This window comes from Mustela erminea, chromosome 13, assembly GCF_009829155.1.
Source record: "Mustela erminea isolate mMusErm1 chromosome 13, mMusErm1.Pri, whole genome shotgun sequence".
Taxonomy (NCBI): domain Eukaryota; kingdom Metazoa; phylum Chordata; class Mammalia; order Carnivora; family Mustelidae; genus Mustela; species Mustela erminea.
Window position 1 is genome coordinate 49411394 of NC_045626.1, and position 23194 is coordinate 49434587.

General features: G+C 35.5%; 1 protein-coding gene and 1 long non-coding RNA gene across 4 annotated transcripts in view; one reads left to right on the forward strand and one right to left on the reverse strand.

The window, feature by feature from the left end:
• ROCK1 (Rho associated coiled-coil containing protein kinase 1) overlaps positions 1 to 23194 on the forward strand; it is a 145892-nt gene that overhangs the window by 87568 nt on the left and 35130 nt on the right. For all 3 annotated transcript variants that reach the window (XM_032311480.1, XM_032311482.1, XM_032311481.1), the window contains exons 14-18: positions 4966 to 5101; positions 6625 to 6716; positions 6819 to 7065; positions 17023 to 17129; positions 18557 to 18707. In XM_032311480.1, coding sequence (XP_032167371.1) covers positions 4966 to 5101; positions 6625 to 6716; positions 6819 to 7065; positions 17023 to 17129; positions 18557 to 18707 — 733 coding nt within the window. The remainder of the gene's footprint in view (positions 1 to 4965; positions 5102 to 6624; positions 6717 to 6818; positions 7066 to 17022; positions 17130 to 18556; positions 18708 to 23194) is intronic.
• Positions 536 to 11463, reverse strand: LOC116572433. Its single transcript, XR_004278317.1, has 3 exons — positions 11203 to 11463; positions 2983 to 3072; positions 536 to 650 (listed from the first exon to the last, which is right to left on the reverse strand). It is a non-coding gene; the product is annotated as an uncharacterized LOC116572433 (long non-coding RNA).

Below are 23194 nucleotides of genomic sequence, written 5' to 3' on the forward strand. Positions count from 1 at the left end.
AAAGTGAGAAAGGAGCAAGAGAATCAAATGGGATCTGGAGCTACAGCAGAAAGAGACAAATAGAAAAGAGAAAGAGTACAATTTTTAAAAAGTCCTTTTTAAAAGGACTTTAACATAATTTTATGTGATCAAATGGGGAATGTATTGATTTTAGAATTACTCATGTTTTCCATGATCACCTAATAAGAAGTCTTTAGTAGGGAAACATTTCATGAATCAGTCGTTTGTTTGCAAATATATAATACATTGTCTTCCTTTTGATCACCTTATAATGTCTTTTCATTATGTGTATAGAGAGTACCCTAAAAAGAAGTACACTTTTTATAGCCTTATTGATTTCTTCCTTTTTTTTTTTTTCCAGATTTAATCTTTTAATGGTTTTGTGCTGTCTTCATTTTCTCTTTTCTTAAGGAATAGTATTTGTCAGTGGCTTGTTTTTTGTTTTTTTCATTTGTAGCTTTGGATATGCATATACATTTAATACATATATATATATATATATATATATACATACATACATACACATGTAATACAAATGGGTACAATATTTCACCAACTTACATGGGTCAGTGTGTATGTAGCACAATTTATTAAGCTCTAAGTATGTAAGAAATCCATTTTGCAAATCCTCAGCTTTGGATATTTCATTTCTAAAAAACAGATAAAATTCAATCCACTAAGAAGGCATAGCATTCATAAATTTGTATCCACCAAATAACAGAGCTATAAAATATGTGAAATAAAAGCTGATAAAACTGAAAAGATAGACAAGTCCACAATTATGTTGGAGACTCCAGTATCACTGTATAGACCAAAAATCCATGTACAGGAGAACTCAACCACACCATCAGCCAACAAAATCTTTTTAACAGTTCTAGAATCTTGTACCCAACAACAGCAAAATACACATTCTTTTCAAACACTCAATACATATCAACATAGACCATATCCCGAACAAACTTCGACAAATTAAAAAAATTAAAATCATAGAGTGTGTTCTCTGACCAAAATGTAATCAAACTAGAATGACTAACAGATATTGGGCAAATCTGCAAACATATGGAAACTAAACAACACAATTCTAAATAATCCATAGATCAAAGAGTAAGTCTTAATGGGAATGGAAGAATATGTTGGAATGTTAATTATGTCCCATAAAGTTGATGTTTATTTGTTTTGTTTTGTTTTTAAGATTTATTTGTTTATTTGAGAGAGAAAGCACAAGCACGAGAAAGGGCTGAGGGAAAGGGAGAGAGCACCTTCGGAAGCACTGAGCCACCCAGGTGCCCCCTCATAAAGTTATATTGAAGAGTTATAGCTTATAAGAAAAAATGAAATCTTGTCATTTGCAACAAGATAGATGGTCTAAGAGGGTTTTATGCTTAGTGAAATAAGGCAGACAGAGAAAGAGACTATATAATTTCATTTATATGTAGAAACTAGAAAACAAAACAAAAAACAGACTCTTAAATACAGAGAACAAACTGAAGGTTGTTGGGATATGGGTGATGTAGTAGGTGAAGAGGATTAAGAGGTACAAACTTCCAGTTATAAAATAAATAAGTCATGAAGATAAAATGTATGACATAGGGAATATAGCTAGGTATATTGTAATAATGTTATATGGTGACTACACGTACATTGAGAACTGTCAAATTGCTGTGTTGTACTCCTGAAACTAATACAACATTGTGTGTTAACTATACCTCAGTAATAAAATAAGTTATTGTTCTTCATCTTTAAAAAAATACTTGAACAATGAAAATAAAATATCAAAAGTTGTAGGATGCAGCTGACATAGTGCCTAAGGGAGATTTATACACTAAAGGCACACATTTAAAAAGATGAAAAAAATCTCAAATCAGTCATCAGAGCTTCTACCTCAAGAATGTAGACGTGCAAAATAAACCCAAAGCTAGACAGAAGGGGAAATAAAGATAAGAGCAGTGACCAAAGGAATTGAAAATAAAAACAGTAGGGAAAATCAATGAAAACAGAAAGCCAGCTGTTTGGAAAATTGACACACCTCTAGCAAGATTGATAGAGCAAAAAGAGGACACAAATGATCAGTATCAGGAATAAAACAGGGCAGGCATATCACTAGACTCCCTATAGATAATCAAAAGGATTATAAAGGAATGCTACAAACAATCCTAAACATATAAGTGTGAAATTTAGGTAAACTGGACTAGTTCCTCCAAAAGTACAAACTAGAGGGTATAGCTCAGTGGTAGAGCATGTGACTGCAAAAGTATAAACTACCACAGCTCACACAATGTGAAATAGAGTATTTGAATAGCCCTATATAACGATCATGAATTCATAATTTAAAAGTTTCCCAAAAGTTAGGGATTCCTGGGTGGGTCATTTGGTTAAGCATCTGACTCTTGGTTTTGGCTTACGTCATGACCATCTTATGGGTTGTGGGATTGAGCTCCCCATGAGGCTCCATGTTCAGTGGAGAGTCTGCTTGAAGATGCTCTCTCCTCTGCCTCTCCCCCAACTAGGTCACATATGCATGCTCTCTCTCTTTCTCAAATAAGTCTTTAAAAAACATAAAAATAAAAGTTGCCCAAAAAGTAATCTCCAGGACCAGGTGGTTTTACTAGAGAGATCTACCAAATGTTTTAAGGAGAATTAGTACCAGTTCTACACTATCTCTTCCCAAATATATAAAAGAAGGGAACACTCCCCAATGAGTTTTATGAAACTAGAATTACCCAGATAACTAAATCTAACCAAGAGAGTACTACAGAGATAACCACACATTGTTATCTCTTGTTTACAGCCTACTGACTTTTTACAAAGGTTCAAAAGCAATTTTTAACAAGTGGTACAGGAGCAGTTGGATATCCATAGACCAAGATGTGAACCTCAACTTAAGTCTCATATTTTATGTAAAAATTAACTCAAAATGGGTCATACATTTAAAGGTGAACATAAAACTTTTAGGAAAAAAAAGTGAAAATCCTTGGGACTTACAGCTTGGTGAAAAGTTCTTAGACATGACACCACAAACATGATTCACATAAGAATAGTAATTCAACAAATTGGACTTCATCAGGATTTGTTCTGTGAAAGACCATGATAAGAAGATGAAGTGACAAGATACAGATTGGAAACTGTGTATCTCAAAAAGGAATCTGTAGAACATTTAAAGAACTCTAAAGCTTAACAGTAAATAAACAAATATCCCATTTGAAAATTGGCAGAATACATGTATCTTTTCTCAGAGTAGATAACAAACACATGAAAAGATGTTTAACATCATTAACCATGAGGGAAATGCAAATAAAACTACCATGAGATATCATTTTATAATCATAAGAACAAGTAGAATAAAAAATAGTATCAGTACTAAAACTGGCAAGAATACAGGAAAACTGGTTCATTCATACATTATAGATGGGAATGTAAAGTTGTACAGTCAGTCTGGAAAATACTTTGGCAGTTTCCTAAAATACTAAACATGCAACTACCAGGTGACCCAGCAATTGCACTTTTGGGCATATATCCCAGAAAAGCTGAAAACAGATCCTCAAAAAACCTGTGTACTCTTGTTCATAGTAGCCTTATTTGTTAATAGCCAAAAACTAGAAATAATCACAATGTCTTTACCATAGGTGAATGGTTGAACCAACTTTGATATATCTGTATCATGGTGTACTACTCAGCAACAAAAAGGCATGAACTATTGATAACATACAACCCAGATGGATCTCATGGGCATTATATTCACTGTAAAAAGCGAGTCCCAAAAAGTCCATACTGTATGATTCCGTTAATATAACATTCTCAAAAAAAATGACAAAATTAATACAGATGGAGGACCTATTATTGGTTGCCAGGGATATGGGTGGTGGGAGAAGGGTGATGTGTGCAGCTATAAGTAGTGGCTGGCTAGAAGGGGTTGGTTTTGCTGATGGAACAGTTCTCTATCTTGACTGGTGTGGTGGTTACGTGAATCTACACATGAGCTAGAATAACGTAGGACGACACACACTTTAACTGATTATCAATTTCCTGATCTGTTACTGTACTGTTGTTACATAAAATCTATGTTAGGGGAATGAAACTAGAATTTCATGAGTTTCATGAAGTGTTCATGAAACCTCTCAGTACTATTTTTGCAACCTTCTGAAATGTATAATTATTTCAAACTTTAAAAATGAAAAAAATTGAGTTAATCTTCGAATTGGAAAGACCTTGGATGATCTCCTCAAATTTTACTAAATCTAACAGCATTTTACTTAAAATATGAGTTTTGTTTGGTGATGGGGAAGCCCAGAAAAAAACACAAGAAAGGAAGTTACCCCAGTGTGGAGTCTTAAAGATAAAAATGAAGCATCAAAAGCAAGAAATGCTGGAAATGGTAACTCAGAAACAATATGGTGGTGGTTTGGGTATTTTTTTTTTCTTTAACCCTCCCCTCTCGTGTGGTTTCATTTTCTAAAATAAGTATTTCCTTCATTGTTTTTTAACATCCATTAGTATGTAGATACATAGAACATCTTAGAAAAGGTAAATTGTTGAGACAGGAAGAGGATTAAGGGAGACACACTAGCATCTGGTACCATTTGAGTTCTACACCATTTAATTATCAAATGTGTAATTATTATCTTTCATACCTAATGTCTTTAATTTAGAATTGTAAATCAACCAAAATATTGGTAATACAATGCTCTCTGGTCATCTTAAACTAATAAAGCAGCTCTCTGATAAGATTCATTTTTATATTATGGATTTAAAAATCTGAAAAATTTCCATATCTGGTTTGAAAAGGGGGTTCTATCTCTTATAAGGCTAGCTAATTCTGTTCTTAGAAAGTTGTCATTAGCGGTATTTTCTGATTTTGAAACAAAAAATCCGTCTTAAGTCTTTGTGTGTTTTATTTTTAAAAAACACAGTATTTCTCTAAATAAATAGTTTAATTTGCAATGGTGACTTGTATCCTTATGTTTTCAGGGGAATCAAAGAAGAAACCTAGAATCTACAGTTTCTCAGATTGAGAAGGAGAAAATGTTGCTACAGCATAGAATTAATGAGTACCAGAGAAAAGCGGAACAGGAAAATGAGAAAAGGAGGAATGTAGAAAATGAGGGTAAATTGTTACTACTTTTGAAAAGCCCTGGAATTTCTAAGTCTTTGTCATGAGGTTGTCTTAAATTTAGGGCCTATGATATATTTTTGAAGCCACAATCCTAAGACACCTGATGAACTAATTACCCATGTCCCAAGATAAATGTATAACATATCAAAGTCAGTAATAATGTTTTAGCTAGAAGAGTGATTTTCATCCTTGTGTGCATATTGGAATCTCTTGGGAAGCTTTAAAGACTACTGATGCCTAAGCTCCGGAAATTCTAATTTAGTTGATCTAGATATGTGGCCTGGGCCTTGGTTTCTTGTATAAGCTCTCCAGGTACTTCTATCTAACAAGCAGCCATTTGAGAACCATTAACTAAGATTTCATGTGTTTTCATATTAGTATTAGAAATACATTTAAAATAGCTTTTGCTTCTACACCCTTTGATCCAGTGATTTCATTTCTAGGAGTTTATTTTATGTATGCATTTGTGCACACATATGCTGACATATAAACAAGATATTTATATTTATAGCATTATGTCTAAGATGTATCTTTAATCGAAAAAAGTAGTAAAGATTGTTTAAAACGTGAGTGCTTATTTAGAGGGTGCCTGGGTGGCGTAGTGGTTTAAGCCTCTGCCTTCGGCTCAGGTCATGATCTCCGGGTCCTGGGATCCAGCCCCGCATTGGGCTCTCTGCTCAGCAGGGAGCCTGCTTCCCCGCTCTCTCTCTGCCTACTTGTGACCTCTCTCTTTCTGTCAAATAAATAAATAAAATCTTTTTTTTAAAAAAAGCTTATTTAGATATGCTTGAATGGGTGTATAGAAATGCATGCGAAAACATATTAATGTTTGTGTTTTTATGTTTTAGGGTATAGACACTGTCTTAGAAAGAGTATGTAAGAATTAAGTAATAATTGCGTAGGAGGACAGGTAGAGGGACTGAGACCATGGAGGGGGGAAGGCTTATTCTACACCCCAGACCGTTTGGTACCTTTTGAATTTTGACCCATTTTTCAGATATTGAACTATTCAAAGATTTGTGCTATTCAAAAATAAATAATAGAGTTAGGTTTATAACGTTTCACTAAGAGATTGACTTTATTAAGGTATTTAAAAAATTTGAAGTATTACAACAATGGAAACAAATCTGTCACATTCTCTATTGTTGAATTTAAGTATAAATACTTCCATGATGAAAGTTGGCTTTGGGAGTGAGCCTAATATAACTGACTGTGGCCTAAGACTCAGTTTCTTTTTTTTTTTTTTTAAGATTTTATTTATTTGTTTGACAGACAGAGATCACAAGTAGACAGAGAGGTAGGCAGAGAGAGAGGAGGAAACAGCTCCCTGCTGAGCAGAGAGCCAGATGTGGGGCTTGATCCCAGGACCCTGAGATCATGACCTGAGCTGAAGGCAGAGGCTTTAACCCACTGAGCCACCCAGGCGCCCCCTCAGTTTCATTTTTTTAAAGGATTTGTATGTTTCCTCTATGACAACTTTCTAATTATTCTAAATTTTTTCCTTCATTTTCTAGTTTCTACATTAAAGGATCAATTGGAAGACTTAAAGAAAGTCAGTCAAAATTCACAGCTTGCTAATGAGAAGCTGGCACAATTACAAAAGCAGGTGAGCTTTTGGAATAAGATTTTTTAAAATTATGATTAATTAAAATAAGTTGGTATTTTGGTCAAAAACCTATTCTCTTGCTCTTTTTTTTTCCCCCAATAGCTAGAAGAAGCCAATGACTTACTTAGAACAGAATCAGACACAGCTGTCAGATTAAGGAAGAGTCACACAGAGATGAGTAAGTCAGTTAGTCAGCTAGAGTCCCTAAACAGAGAATTGCAGGAGAGAAATAGAATTTTAGAGAATTCCAAGACACAGACGGACAAGGACTATTACCAGCTGCAAGCTGTATTAGAAGCTGAACGAAGAGACAGAGGTCATGATTCTGAGATGATTGGAGACCTTCAAGGTAATATTTTTTTCTTATTATGGTAAAATATACATAACATAAAATTTACTGTTTTAACCATTTTTAAGTGTACAGTTCAGTGGCATAAAGTCCAGTCACATTTTTGTGCAACCATCACTACTCTACATCTCCAAAACCTTTTTATCATCCCAAACTAAAATTCTATGCCAATTAAATCATAACTTCCCATTCTCCCTCCTTCCAGCCCCTGGTAACCACCATTCTACTCTATTAATTTGACTGTCTCATAAAAGGGGAGTCATACAATATTTACCCTTTTGTATCTGTGTTTTTCATCTTAGTGTAATATTCTTAAGATTTATCTGTGTTATAACATGTATCAGAATTTTCTTCTTTTTTAGATATGGAGAAAAAGGATCCCTCCTGTGCGTCTCCCACCTTTGGTGGGAATGCACATTGGTGCAGCCACTGTGGAAAACTGTGGAGGTTTCTCAAAAATTAAAAATAGAATTACTACGGGCACCTGGGTGGCTCAGTCAGTTAAGCATCCAGCTCTTGATTTGACTTAGGTCACGATCTCAGGGTCCTGGGGATTGAGCCAGGGTCAGGCTCCGCACTCAGTGGAGAGTCTGCTGGGGATATTTTCTCTCTGGCTCCCTCTACCCCTCCACCTCCTGTGCTTACTCTCTTTTTCTAAAATAAATAAGTCTTTTTAAAAAAGAAAAAATACAGAATTATTACATGACCCAGTAATTCCACTACTGGTTATTTACCCATAGAATACAAAAACACTAATTTGAAAAAGATACATGTGCCCCTATGTTTATTGCCACATTTACAGTAGCCAAGATATGGAAGTAACCCAAGTGTCCCTCCATAGATGAATGGATATAGAACATGTGGTGTGTGTGTGTATGTATATATATGTATATATATGCACAATGGAATAATTACTCAGCCATAAAAAAGAAGGAGGGTATAATGCTGATTGAAGTAAGTCAGAGAAAGACAAATACTATTTGATTTCACTCATAAGTGGATTTTTTTTTTAAAGATTTTAATTTATTTATTTGACAGACAGAAATCACAAGTGGGCAGAGAGGCAGGCAGAGAGAGAGAGGAGAAAGCAGGCTCCCTGCTGAGCAGAAAGCCCGATGCGGGGCTCGATCCTAGGACCCTGGGATCATGGCCTGAGCCGAAGGCAGAGGTTTTAACCCACTGAGCCACCCAGGCGCCCCTCATAAGTGGAATTTAAGAAACAAAAGAACAAACAAAAAAGACAAAAAATAGGCCTTTAGATATGGAGAACAAACTGGTGGTTGCTAGAGGGATGTGGGTGACATAGGTGGTGAAGGGGATTAAGAGCACACTTAACCAATGAGCACTGAGTAATGTATTGAATTGTAGAATCATTGTATTGTATACCAGGAACTACTATAATACTGTAATTATACTTCAGTTTAAAAAATTCAAATTTAAAAGAGAATTTTTCTTCCATTTTAAGGATGAATAATATTCCACTTTGTGAATGCCACATTTTATCAACGGAAGATAGTTTTTAAATGTTTATTTTTAATTGTGGCTAAAGCATTTACCATATTAATCATTTTTAAGTATAAAGTAACATAGTTTTGATCATATTATTCTCTAAGAAAATGATCTTGGGCACCTGGGTGGCTCAGCTGGTTAAGCATCTGACTCGATTTTGGCACACGTCATGATCTCAGGGACATGAGATCCATCCCTGTGTTGGGCTCTGCGCTGGGCCTAGAGCCTGCCTGAGATTCACATGCACTCTCTCTCCAAAAAAAAAAAAAACAAAAGCGATCTTGAAGTGGTTTCTCTCTCTTTCAGGATAATGCTTACTTTTCTGTCATACTATAATTTGTTCACCGTGACAGGCACCCCTGTGAGGTCAGTAATGTGGTATTTCCAATTTTACAGCTGGATTACCATGAACTTAATTTTAAAATGTACCTAATTTACAAAAGCCTTACTCAAAGTGGGACTAATCCAGAGAGAAGATTATCACTATTAAAACCTGGGAATTCCTTGTGCATTGTTGGCAGAAATAGAAACTCAATTACAGAAACAATCCCACTAAGAATAAAGGATTAGGTTCTTGGGAAGTTTACGACTACAAATATCAGCAGTCTTTATGAATCTAAAAGGAAAAAGATTGAATGTAACTAATAGTAAAGGAACAGTTTTGGTAATGGTAATATAATGAATTCATTTTCAAAAAGATCCCTGCCTCTCCCAACTTCTCACATATTTTTCTATTCCTATTAGCAACAGCATCCATACTACCTAATCAAAACAGATATGCAGGGAAGTTGCCAGATGGCTCAGGGGAAATTTGGGGGAGGGGTAGTCCTTTTAACCTTAGTCACAGGATGGGAACGTAGTTCAGGGTCTCTTGGGGCTTGATATTAGCTATAATTCTGTGGAGAAAGGTTAGGGTCAGTTTTTGTGACTATGGAAACGGAAATTAGGATCTCCCTTTGGTTTTTAGCTGAGTGTTGTGCAATCTTACTTCTCAGGGACTAGGCTTAAAATAGATCTGAATATAAAACTGAGAAAGTAACCTTATATATGTATTTTAAAAACTTCATACTTCACTTTCCTAAATTGCTTCTCTAGGCTTTTCTTTTTCTTTTTAAGATTGATTAATTTGAGAAAGAGGGTGCAGGGACAGGGAGGGGGCATCAGTGGGAGAGAGTTTCCCAGACAGACTCATACAGACTCCACACTGACTACGAAGCTTGAGGCAGGGCTGGATCCTGAGACCCTAAGATCACAACCCCAGTGGAAACCAAGAATCGGACTTTCAACTGACTGCACCACCCAGGTGGCCCTCCCAGCTTTTTTCTATACAACTTACTACCTGTGTAAAAGTCGCTTCACCTGCCTTCTGTATCTACAAACCAGAGAAATTAGAATAGGTGACTCAGATATCATTCCAGTTTTTAAATTCTTTAAGTCTGTGATCTTTTGGGTATGATTGAACTTTGAAGTGCCTTTGCTTTCAAGGAAGAGACCATGATCCATACGTTTATCAACAGTGGTTTTAACTGAATCTGATTTTTAATTTTTAGATGTTGGTGAAGTTAAGGAAAGTTTATAGCATGCTTTATTATTGATGTTTATCCTATTTCAGTGCTCCCTAAACTTCAGTTTAGTTTTTAATTTAAATGTGACTCAGAGCTCATATGCATTTAAAAGTGCACACAATTTACATGAGATTCAACATATATACAAAGATACATCATGGTAAAAAAAGAATTTAGTTTCTATATTAATTCTTTATAGTTCCTAAGGAATTTCAGGTCCCTCAGGTATAAATTTCTCATAGTTTTTGTTTTGTTTTGTTTTTTTAATTTCTCATAGTTTGATGTTGGGCTTCTGACAAGGTCATGATTATTTCTTAGTTGAATGTCTTCCATGTATACATAGTAGGCAGAAGCTTCAATGTATGTATGGGAAATGAATCCTAAAACACAATTGGTTAGTAACTGTTTTAGGCTCTGTAGGCCACATATGTATCTCTGTTATATATTCTTTTTTACCTTTTACAACCCTTTAAAAATGAAAAAGCATTCTTAGCTTCATGTCTATAGAAAAACAGCTTGAGGGCCTGAAGTTTGCCAACACCTGGACTCATATTTCAGAAAGGCTGCTGTAGCAGACAAACGCTGGATTCCAAAAGTTTAGGATTTCAAGGCTTAAACAAAGCAAGTGGACAAAGATTGAAATGTCATGAAGGAATCAAAATTTTAAATGAAATTATAAGCTCTTCATCTAGTAGTTAAGTTATTGCTTCTTAGATTGAAATGCAAAAATATGAATTTTTTAAATTAACCATTTGAAAAAGATTTTTAAAAAACTATTGTTTAGTCAGTTTCTTAACTTTGTAATTTGGAATATTTCAGACATATACCATAGTAGAATATTATAATGACCCAGTGTACTCAACATCCAGCTTCAGTAATCATCTAGCAGCCGGTCTTGTTTTTTTTATACCCCAAACCTCTGAAACTAAATTATTTTGAAGCAAATCTCAGACATTACTTTGTTTAGTTTATAAATATTTCAGTATGTCTTAAAGATTCTTAAAGAAAAAAATAACCACAGTATCATGAAACCTGGAAATAAGGTGACAATATTGTAACGTACCTGGTCATCAGTGCTCACATTCCTCCGGCAGTCCCATAATCTGTTGCTGTTCTTGTATTTATTTTGTTTGAATTTGGATCCTATCAAGGTCTACACATTGCATTTCATTAATGTGTTCCTTAGGCTTCTTTTATCTATAGATTCCCCCTCCCTTTTTTATTCTTTTTAGTTTGTTGTGGCTGTTATGTGAAGAAATTAAGTGTTAAAATTTATTTTATTGAACATCTTCTGAATTTTGCTGATTCTGTCTACTGCTGTCAGTTAACATGTTGCTCTGTCTCTTCTGGTACTCTAAGCTGGAACTTCTGGAGACTTGATCTATTTTAGGTAGGGCTTTGGCAAGAATACTTGTAAGCAATATTATTTAAGCACCAGGAGGCAGATAAAATCTGGCTGTAGGGCGCCTGGGTGGCTCAGTGGGTTAAGCCGCTGCCTTCGGCTCAGGTCATGATCTCAGAGTCCTGGGATCGAGTCCCACATCGGGCTCCCTGCTCAGCAGAGAGCCTGCTTCCCTCTCTCTCTCTCTGCTTGCCTCTCCATCTACTTGTGATTTCTCTCTGTCAAATAAATAAATAAAATCTTTTAAAAAAAAAAAAAAATCTGGCTGTATTATTTTGTGATATTAGTAGCCATTAATGATTGTTGCCTAGATCCTGTGTCTATTTAAGAGTTTTCAGCTGTGATGACCAAATTTTATCATTCCTCATTCATTTGTTACCTGGAATACTGCTAAAAAAAGATAAGCATTTCTCATCATTCATGTAGTACATAGAGGTACAGCTTATAAAAGAAAGATGAAATACATGATTCATTCCTTTTAATAAAGGATTCTCTGTCCTCCAAAGATGCCCAGTGACATTTTTAAATATATTTATGAACTCCTGGATTTTAATATATTTGAAATGTGTTAATCCATTGAAGTATTTTTATTGATGCTCACTTGAGAATAGTGATTGCTTGTTTTTGAACTTTTTATGAATAGAATCATACAGTAAACACTCTTTTGTGTCTGGTTTCTTTGATTACTCCTATGTTTATGAGATTTGTCTGTATTGTTGTATAGGCAATGGTTTGTTCTTCTTGCTGTGTGGTATTCCATTTATTAGGTATGACCACTGCAGTTTATCATTTATTCTATGGTAAAACATGTATACTGCAGTTATTTCCATTTGGGGGCTATTATGAATAGCACTTATAGGAATTTTCTTGTACATGTTTTTTGGTTATCATATCTGTGCGTTTTGTTGGTATACAATTAGGAGTGGCAGAGTCATAGAATGTGTTTAGTTTTAGTAAAAATATCCCAAGTATAGACCTGCTATGTTTATTGCTCTTTGCTTTATAACACTTTGATATAACTGCCTTTTTTAATAAATTGAGCAATTTACAGCAACCCTGCATTGAGGAAGTCTTTTAGCACTATTTTCCAACATCATTTGTTCATGTCTGTGGGTCACATTTTGGTAATTCTTTAAATATTTCCAACTTTTTCATTATTATTACATATATTAAAATGAACTCTGATCAGTGATCTTTGGTGTTACTATTGTGATTGTTTTGGGGTGCCATGAACCACACCCATAAAAGATCACAGATTTAATTGATAAATGTTGTGTGTGTGCTGACTGCTGTACCTGCCAGCCTTTCTCCTGCCTCTCTCTCTCTCTTCTTGGGCCTTTGTTCTTTGAGGCACAACAATACTGAAATGAGGCCAGTTAACAGTTACCAACAATAACTGCTTAAGTATTCAAGGAAAGGAAAGAGTTGCGTGTCTCTTTAACTCAAGAACTAGAAATGATTAAGCTCAGTGAGGAAGGCATGTTGAAAGCCACAATAGGCTGAAAGCTAGGCCTTTGTGTCAAACAGTAAGCCAGGTTGTGAATGCAAAGGAAAAGTTCTTGAAGGAAATTAAAAGTGCTACTTCAGTGAACACATGAATGATAAGAAAGCAAAACAGTCTTAGTGCTGATAGAAGGTTTGAGTTGTCTGGATAGAAGATCAAAGGAACACAACATTCCCTTAAGCCAAAGTTCCATCCAGAGCCAGGCCTAACTTTCTCTCCAAATCTTTGAGGGCTGAGAGAGGTGAGGAAACTGCAGGAGAAAAGTTTGAACCTGGCAGAGGTTTCCTTAAACATCAAAGTGCAAAGTGAAACAAACCACAAGTGGTTCAGAAGATCTAGCTAAGATCATTACTGAAGGTGGCTACACTGAACAACAGATTTTCAATGTGGATAAAATCGCCTTCTTCTGTCGGAAGAAGATGCCGTCTTGGCCTTTCACAATTATAGGGGAGAAGTCAGTGCCTGGCTTCAAAGCTTCAGAGGACAGCCTAGCTCTCCTCTTAGGGACTAATGCAGCTGGTAATTTTAAGTTGAAGCCATTCTGAAGTTGAGCATTCTGAAAATCCTAGGGCCCGGAAGAATTATGCTAAATCTACTCTGCCTGTGCTCTAGAAATGCAACAACAAAGCCTAGATGACACCACGTTTGTTTACAAGTGATTGACTGAATATTTTAATCCCACTGCTGAAACCACTGCTCAGAAAAAAGATTTCTTTCAAAATATTACTGCTCATTGCCAATACACCTGGTCACCCAAGAGCTCTGATGGAGATGTACAAAGAGATCAGTGTGGCTTTCATGCCTGTTAACTTAACATTCCTTCTGTAGCTCATGGATGAAAGGGTAATTTTGTCTTTCAAGTCTTGTGATTTAAGAAATATGTTTCATAAAGCCACAGCTGCCATAGAGAGAATTGTTCTGATGGATCAGAGGAAAGTTGATTGGAAACTTCTAGAAGTGATTCACCATTCTAGATGGCATTAGGAACATTCATGATTCATGGTAAGAAGTCAAAATATTAACATTACCAGAATTTCAGAAATTGATTCCAACACTCACGGGTGACTTTGAGGGGTTCTAGACTTCAGTGGAGGAAGTCACTGCGGATGTGGTAGAAACAGCAAGAGAAGCAGCATTAGAAGTGGAGCCTGAGGGTGTGCAAACTCATGATCAAATTTGAATGGGTGAAGAGTTGCTTCTAATGGATGAGCAAAGAGTGGTTTCTTGAGAGGGGATCTACGCGTGGTGAAAATGCTGTGAAGATTGTTGAGATGACAATAATGGGTTTAGAATCTTTCCTAAACAAAAGCAGTGGTTGGCTTTGAGAGGATTGACTCCAGTTTGGAAAGAAGTTCTATGGGTAAAATGCTGTCCAACAGCATTCATGCTACAGAGAAGTCTTGTGAAAGGAAGAGTCAATCGATATGGCAAACTTCATGGTTGTCGTATTTTAAGAAATTGTCTCAGGCACCCCAAACCTTAGTAACCACCACTGTGATCAGCAGCCAAAACATGGAGGCAAAACCCTCCCCCAGCAAAAAGATTGACTCCTGGAAGCTCAGATAATGGTCAGTATTTTTAGCAAAAAGTATTTTTAAATTAAGGTATGTACATTTTTAAGGCAAAATGCTATTGTGCAATTAATAGGCTCTATAGTGTTGTGTAAGTGTAACTTTTATATGTACCAGGAAACCAAAAAATTAATTCAGTTGACTTCATCGAGATATTCACTTTATTGCTGTGGTCTGAAACTCAACCCACAGTATTTCCGAGTATGCCTGTATATATCAAAGTAGCTACCCTAGTTTACATTCACCAGGGGTGTATGACAGTTCCAGTTGCTCCACTTCCTCATTAAGGACAATATTCATTCCCCACTGAATATGTCAGCATTGATGTTTTAGCCATTCTAATGGGGTGTGATGGTATTTCCTTATGGGTTAATTTGCATTTTCCTGGTGTCTAAAATTGAGCAGCTCTACATGTTTATTGATAGTTTGTGATGTGCTGTTCATGTCTTTTGCCTCTTTTTTTTAATTGGATAGTTTGCCATTATTGTTTTTTATGAGCACTAGGTATTAGTCCTCTATCAAATACATGTATCATAGTTGTTTTCTCCCTCTCTTTGTTTTGCCTTTTCACTTTTAAATGCTGTCTGCTTACGAACAGGAGGTCTTACTTTTTGTTCTTTTCAATGTAGTCCAGTTTGTACTTTTACCTTTATTGTGACCTGTTGAATTGTCTGATTAAATGGTGAAGGTACTCCCTCTTCTCTTCTAGAAGCTTAAATGTTTCAGTCAGTTTGTTATGATACCTGAAATTTTGGTTCTTCCTCCTTTCACAGTATTTTTATAACTTTTATATATGAAGTCTTTTTGTTTTTATGGATTACACAAGTTATATTTTCTTGGCATGTTTTTAAAAATAGAATAAATGAAGAAAAAACTTTTATTTAATATGTCTTTCATAAGCTTATTAGGATTCTATATAGGATTCTTCATCTGTATTTTTCTTTTTCTTCTTAGGAGTTGGTTTATATTAATCTTACTCTACATGAAAAATTCTGTTTCACCTGAAATTGCCATCTTTGTACAGATACTTAAAGCCTATTATTTATTTTAAATACTGAAGGAAGCATTTATTTGCTAGTACTTCAACATTTAAACATACTGCCACCCTAGCTTTTTCTCTGTCCATACAAACACATAAATAATTTTTATTTTTTGCTCAGTCATTTGAAAGAAACTGGCGGGTGTTTCTTTCTTGTACATGAACATAATGCCAGTATTATCTGTAAATTTGTGTTTAAATAAATTTGTTTCATTGCTCTCTCAATCCTAGAACTAGCCCAGCAAAGCATTCAGGTGCCAAAGATGTGATAGTCATTTGTTCATTAAAGAACTAGTTCAGAAACACTAAAATGTAGAGGCAGGTAGAGTACATTGAAATCTTGGCAGGTCCAGCAAGTTAAACACTGAACTTAGAGCAGTATGGGATTTTTCCTGGCTTTTTTGGGGTGCTTTATCCATTTCCTGTTGAATCCTAGGTTGCTTTGAATCACAGAATAAGAAAATAGGTTCTTATAATTATATTCATTAATACTAGATTCTGTGTTAAATCTAGTTAAACTTGTGCATTTATTAAATACTTATGCATTAAAAACATGTAAGGCCTCAAGCATGTTCTAATGAAGAGAGTTACTGAATATTTAAGTTGCCATCATTGCATGGCATGAGCCCCAGGTGGTAGGTTAAAACCAAGTGTCATTTAGAGCACTTGAATTCCTTAAATCTCAGTTTCCTATAAAAAACAGAGTATGGCTTCACTGAGCTTAAAAGTAATTAAAGGCTTTTCAGAATGTCTGGCACATAAAGACTACTGAATACTTGCCTTAATTAACTAAAGGGTCTTACTCTTAATATGATGGAAAAGAACACTTAATAAGGACTCTTGTCTGATTTCTGGACCAAGCTCAGGCTCCATCTCTTTGATCATTTGTGAAATGAAGAATATATACTGGATGATTTCCAATGAGCCTTAACATTTTTATTACTGCACATTGTAGTTATTGTATATATTCCCAAGAAAACATCAAATAAATTAATTATAAATAAAAATATATTTTGATAATTAAAAATTTAATAGTAATTTATAATTTAATAAATTCTACCTAATCAGGAAATTTTAAAACTTTGTCCTTTTTTAAAAGATTTTCTTTCTTATTTTAGAGAGAGAGCATGCGTGAGCTCTAGGGGAAGGTCAGGGGGATCTCAAGCAGGCTCCATGCCGAGTGTGGAGCCCATGTTTGGGCTTGACCCTGAGATCATGACCTGAGCCAAAGCCAAGAGTCCAGTGCTTAACAACTGAGTCATCCAAGTGCCCCTAAAACTTTTTTGTCTTAATGGTCATTCTGAAAAAGAAAAACAAGACTCTTTTTTTGATGACTTTGTGACTTGAACTTTCTTCTCACTTAATAGCTCGAATTACATCTTTACAAGAGGAGGTGAAGCATCTCAAACATAATCTTGAAAGAGTGGAAGGAGAAAGAAAAGAAGCTCAAGACATGCTTAATCACTCAGAAAAGGTAAATGATTTAACATGTGCCAATTATGAGATACTGTGTATTGACTATCAGGTATTACAATGTATTTTTATAAAATAGATTTCATTTTTTTTTCATTCTTAATTCCTAATATTTATAAACTTTCTAAAACTTTTTATAGTTGATGATGGTTTTATGGGGGTGTATGTGTGTTTAGTACTTTTTATTGTGCTATTTTTATTTGTTTTTAACCTTGAAGAGTACTAGATGTTTGATATTATCTGATCATCACAAATTAATTTGGTTTGGAAATATCTTTTCTTTTCTTTTTTTTTAATTTTTTTTTTTTTTTTAATTTGACAGAGATCACAAGTAGGCAGAGAGGCAGGCAGAGAGAGAGAAAGGGAAGCAGGCTCCCTGCTGAGCAGAGAGCCTGATGCGGGGCTTGATCCCAGGACCCTGGGATCATGACCTGAGCTGAAGGCAGAGGCTTTAACCCACTGAGCCACCCAGGTGCCCCTGGAAATATCTTTTCATGTAGAAATTTTCCTCCCATGTTTTTGTACTTGGGTAAGATGAAGGTGCTGAACCTTACTAGCCTTATGAAAAAAGAAAACAAAGGATAGCTATATGGTAGACCACGTGTACTTTTTCCATTCTAATGGTAAAAGTTAGCAAAGTAGTAAAGAGCATATATGTTTGCCCTTTATCTATAGTTTTCTCACTAATCAGAAATATCATTGGTCCTCTGTCCTTACCTTGCTAAGAAAAGGATTAAATAGATAATATGCAGATCTGGCTCTCACATTTTTCAATTCCTCCCTGAAATATAGGTTTACTAGATCCTCAGATAAATGATCAGAAAATGCACCACTTATTTTGTCCTTTGGACATGTTTTGTGATAATCAGAGTAGTACATCTAAGCCTGATGTAAATGTGGATGTAGGATGAAAGATGGAAGAGTAGAAGATGCACCCAAACAAATGGAATACGTTTTGACCTGTCCTTTTGTCAAGGCAATGTAAATCTAAGTGTAGATTTAATTTAATCTTAATTTAATGTAAATTAGTGTAGATTTTAATCTGAATTTAAATTTTTTTAAAGTAGCAGCACATATTTTTTTTAGTGAACCAAAGAATTGTCCTGTTTATTTCTGATCCTAACATTGAGCCCTCTCAATGAATATAACCACCACCACAACTCTTCCGGGAGTGGTGGGGGTGATATTTTGCTTTTACTTGTATGTGCTTATCTTGTTTTTTAAAGTAAGACATTAGAAATAATATGAAATATACAAGAAAGTATGAAAAATAAAATTATGTCCTAAATAAAAATATTTAAGTAAATATGATATCACATTTCAGGCCCATGTGATTCATATATTATCTCTTACAGAATATTAAATAATGTAAGATTTAATAATATGTCTTTTGCATAGTGTATTACATAACTCATTTTCATTTTACAGGAAAAAAATAATTTAGAGATAGATTTAAACTATAAGCTTAAATCATTACAACAACGTTTAGAACAAGAGGTAAATGAACATAAAGTAACTAAAGCTCGTTTAACTGACAAACATCAATCTATTGAAGAGGCAAAGTCTGTTGCAATGTGTGGTAAGTGTCAGTTTTAATATTTTCTACATGATTAATTTTTTTAGTAATGCCTACCAAAAGAATGCATTTAAGATTTCATTTTATAATAGTATAAACACTTAGAAATTATAAATTGTGATCTAGTAAAAAGATACTTCCCTTTTTTTTCTCTTTTGATCCCTTATTTTTTCCTTTTAAAAGATTTATTTATTTATTTATTTTAGTTGCAGGGGTTGTAGAGGTAGAGAGTGTCTGGAACAGACATCCTGCTGAGTATGGGGCCTTATTTCACACTCCTGAGATCATGTTGAAATCAAGACCTGGGACACCCAGCCTGAGCCACCCAGGCACTGCAATACCTTCCATTTTATTAAATTTCTCGTTCTATTCCCCTCATTCTGTTATCCTCCATTTCCTATAAATGTTATTGGAATCTCTCTTAGGTCCTAGTATATTTTAGCCCTTTCCTTCATTTCCTTCCTGATCCATTCTAGAACTCATTGTCTTTTTGTTCCTTTGCTTTCTTGCTTTGTACCCTCAATTTTCTAATTTCTTTGTATTTCCACTGTACTCTGGGTATGCCTCTAAACACAACCTTAGAGCAGAACAACCAACAACTTTCTTCACTTCAAGTAATTCTTTAGATGGGGCTTAGCCCAATGCATTATCTTCAACTTCATTTGAGCTGTCAGTTTTTAGTACATCATTCATTGTCCTTCTCTCAGACTTTTATTTCTGTTCTCAGATGTATATGCCATTTCTTTATCACTCCACTTTTAGTTGAACTTTTATCTCAAAAAGAAATAGTGAAAGCATAGGTGTGAACTCCCAAAGTCCTGTTCTCTTACTTAATTAGCCTGTCTACTTCTTTACTCATCTTCCTTGTCTTTCATCTTAGAAGATACTGATCCTCCTCTTGTTCTGGCTAATCCATGCTAGCTGTACTCAGAGTTAGTCTCTTCCTATCTCATCTTCTGTCTTTCCTCTTCTTTATCCTTAACCCTTTTCCTCTACTGAATCCTTTCTTGTTTGTTTTTTAAGATCTTATTCGTTTATTTGAGATAGAGCAAAAGCGCATGAGCAGTGGGGAGGGGCAGAGAGAGAGAGAAGCAGGCTCTCCACTGAGCAGGGAGCCTGCCATGGGGCTGGATCTGAGGGCCCTGGGATCATGACCTGAGCCAAAGGCAGACTACTTAACCAACTGAGCCATGCAGATGCCCCTGAATCCTTTCTTATGAACATGTGCAAGTCTCTTCCATTTAAAAAGGAAAAAAAGGGTGGGCACCTGGGGGCTCAGTTGGTTAAATGCCTGCCTTAGGTTCAGGTAGGGATTGAGCCCTACATCAGTCCCTGCGCAGCTGGTAGTTTGCTGCTTCTTTGCTTCTGCCCCTCTCCCACTTGAGTGCTCTCTCTCTCTCTCCTCTATCAAATAAAGAACATCTTAAAAAAAAAAGATAAAGTAAAACTCCTGTAATAATACATGATCCTTACTAACTGTCATTGTTTTATTCCCTCCCTTTAGAGCCAGACTTTTAGAAAGAGGCATTTTCTTTTTTCACCTTGCACTTCTTCATAACCAGCTACAATCTGCAAGTGTCACTTGACACTTTAAATTCAGTTTTTTCAAGGGACGCCTGGGTAGGTCAGTCAGTTAAATGTCTGACTCTTGATTTTGGCTCAGGTCATGATCCTCAGGGTCACAAGATTGAGCCCCCATGGCCCCATGTCGGCTCTGCATTCAGTGAGAATATGCTTGAGATTCTGTCCCTCTGCCTCCCCCCCACTTGCACACTCTCTCTCAAAATAAATAAAATCTTTTAAAAATATATTAAATTCAGTTCATTCAAGGGAAAAACATAAGATTTTATTTTAACCTACTCTTATCTCTTATTCTCATGATGCTAGTTGATGGCTGTATAGTTTTTAGCAGTCTAGGCTTCGAATCAATCAAACAAAGCTACTCTGTGACTATTAAAAAGATACTAAGTGAACAAATGCATGTAAAGTGCCTGTACATAGAAAGCTTTCAATAAATGGAGGGATCCCGGGTTACTCAGTTGGTTAAACATCTGACTGACTCTTGATTTCAGCTTAGGTCATGATCTCAGGGTCCTGGGATCGAGCCCAGCATCAAGCTCTGCACTTAGCAGGGAGCCTGCTTAAGGTTTTCTCTCCCTGTCCCCCCTCCCTTCTCCCTCCCCCCACTTGCACACTCTCTCTCTAAAGTAAATAAATAGAAAGAAAAAAGAAAGTTTTCAGTAACCAGGAAATATTATTATTATGGTTAAAGATGGTGATATGCAACATCCAAGAACCCAAGCCAGAAGTCTTAGAATCATTTAGCATTTCTGCTTCCAAGTGATATAAACAATATATTCTTTTCCTTTTCTCTTTTAGTTCATGGGGATGTCATCCCTTTGCTTGATCTGTTGCAGCAAACTTTTAATTATTTCTATGCCAGGAATTGTTCTGCTTGTCAGTCTATTATTCCCACTTAGGAGTGATCACTTTTGAAATTAAAATCTTAACTGAAAAAAAATCTTTTTGAAATTAAAATCTTAACTGTGCTAGTCATTCTTAAAATCCTTTTGTCTTTTCAGTGTTTGCAAGATACATGTCAGACTTCTCATGACATAAAGAATCTTTGGGTTAGCACTTAATCTTTCTTTATAGCCTTGCTGCTCTGCACTTTCTTATGTGTATTTCGTGTTTCAGCCATATTAAACTACTTTTATTTCTTTCACATTTGTTAATTATTGGCTGTCTACTATAGACCAGGCATACCTGGGAGTATATACCACAGAATAAGACTGATAAGAACCCTGTCTCTTAGAGATTATATTCTGATGGTGGAGATAAGCAAAAAAAGCAAATAAATGAAAATAGGTACAGATTGTAATCATTAATATGAAGAAAATGCCATGTGATAGTTTCCAGGAATTGCTATGTTAGATGTGATTTTGAGGAAAGGCCTCTCTGAACTAAATATATGAGTCAAAATGAACCATCTATTGAAAGAGCAGGAGGAAGTATGTTCCAGGTAGAAGAGGTGATAAGTTTAATACTCTTAATCTAAGAATAGTGGATAGCCATTGTAGTGTTTTGAGCTGTGCTGGAATGTGTAATTTATGTCTTTAAAAGACCACTCCTACTACTGTGTGGAAAATGCTTTTGAGAGAGAAAACAGTTTAAAAAGGAGATCAACTAGAAGGCTCTAGTCTGTAGGCATTTGTGGTAGTAGAGTTAGAAAGAAATGGAGATACAGAAGGTAAGAGCTGGTAAAGAATTGGATGGAAAGAGGAAAAAGAAGGAATCAAGACTCAAGCTTTTTAATTTTAACAGCTGGACAGATGTTAATACATTCTGACTTTGAGATGACTTGAGATTGGAGGGGTTTCGGAGGGGAGGGAAATAAAGTTGTTTGTTTAGATATGTTAACTTTGAAAAGCATATTAGATATGTAGGTGGAGACATCAAATAGTCTATGTCTGGAGCTCAGAGGTGAGGTACAGTTCAGGAGCCATACATATAGAGCTATATGGAGAACTTGATGAGATCAGCTAAGGGAAGAAAAAAGGCAGAATAGAAAAGGAATTATAAGGAGCCCTTTAGGTAGTCTAACATTTGGAGGTCAGATAAAAGAGGAAAACCCAGCAAAGGAAGCCAAGAAAGAACAGCCAAAGGGGTCACAGGAATGCCAAAAGAGTATGGTATTAGAACTTGAAGAGTATTAGAAAAGTGAGGAAGTTGTTCAGTATATTGAATTCTGTTAAGGTTGGTAAAGATGAAGACATGAACATTGTGTGTCCTCTGCATTTTACAAGGTGGACGTCGTTGGTTATCATACAAAGCAGTTTCAGTGGAATGCAGGAGATAGAAGCCAAATGGAAAGTAATAAATGGGTAGTAGATGAGGCATTGGAGACAATAAATGTAGATAACTCTTTCAGAGGTTCATGAACAGAGATGGATGGTAGCCGAGAAGGGATATGAGATCAGTAGAGGATATTTTAGGAGGGGAGATAATAAGATTATTCTGTTGATGGCAGTAATTCATTTGGAAGCAGGTAATTGTTGAGGCAGAGAAGAGTTGAAATAATTGAAGGAACAGAGTCCAGAACAGAAGTGGATAGATTTATGTTTGATTAGAGATGGGAATTAAGAGGTGATGATTATTGGTGTGGCTAAGTTGTTGGTAGGTTTGGGGGGAAAGATGAGGAAGTTCTATTCTAATGGTTTCTGTTTTATCACCTTGAGGTCACGCTCTGAGAGTAGAAAAGCAGACTCATTAAGTTTGAGTCATTTGGTGCAACTTAGTAGGTTTAAATGCAACTTAGTAGGTTTAAAACCTTGGAAATTTAACCTCTCAGAACTTTAGTTACCAAATCTCAAAAAAGGAGCCTCACTGTAGGTAATATCTTCTGCTAATGATTAAAGTAGGTATTATTATACTACCATGGAATCTTGTTTATCAGAGATGCATAAATTAGAATTCCTATCGGCCTTAAG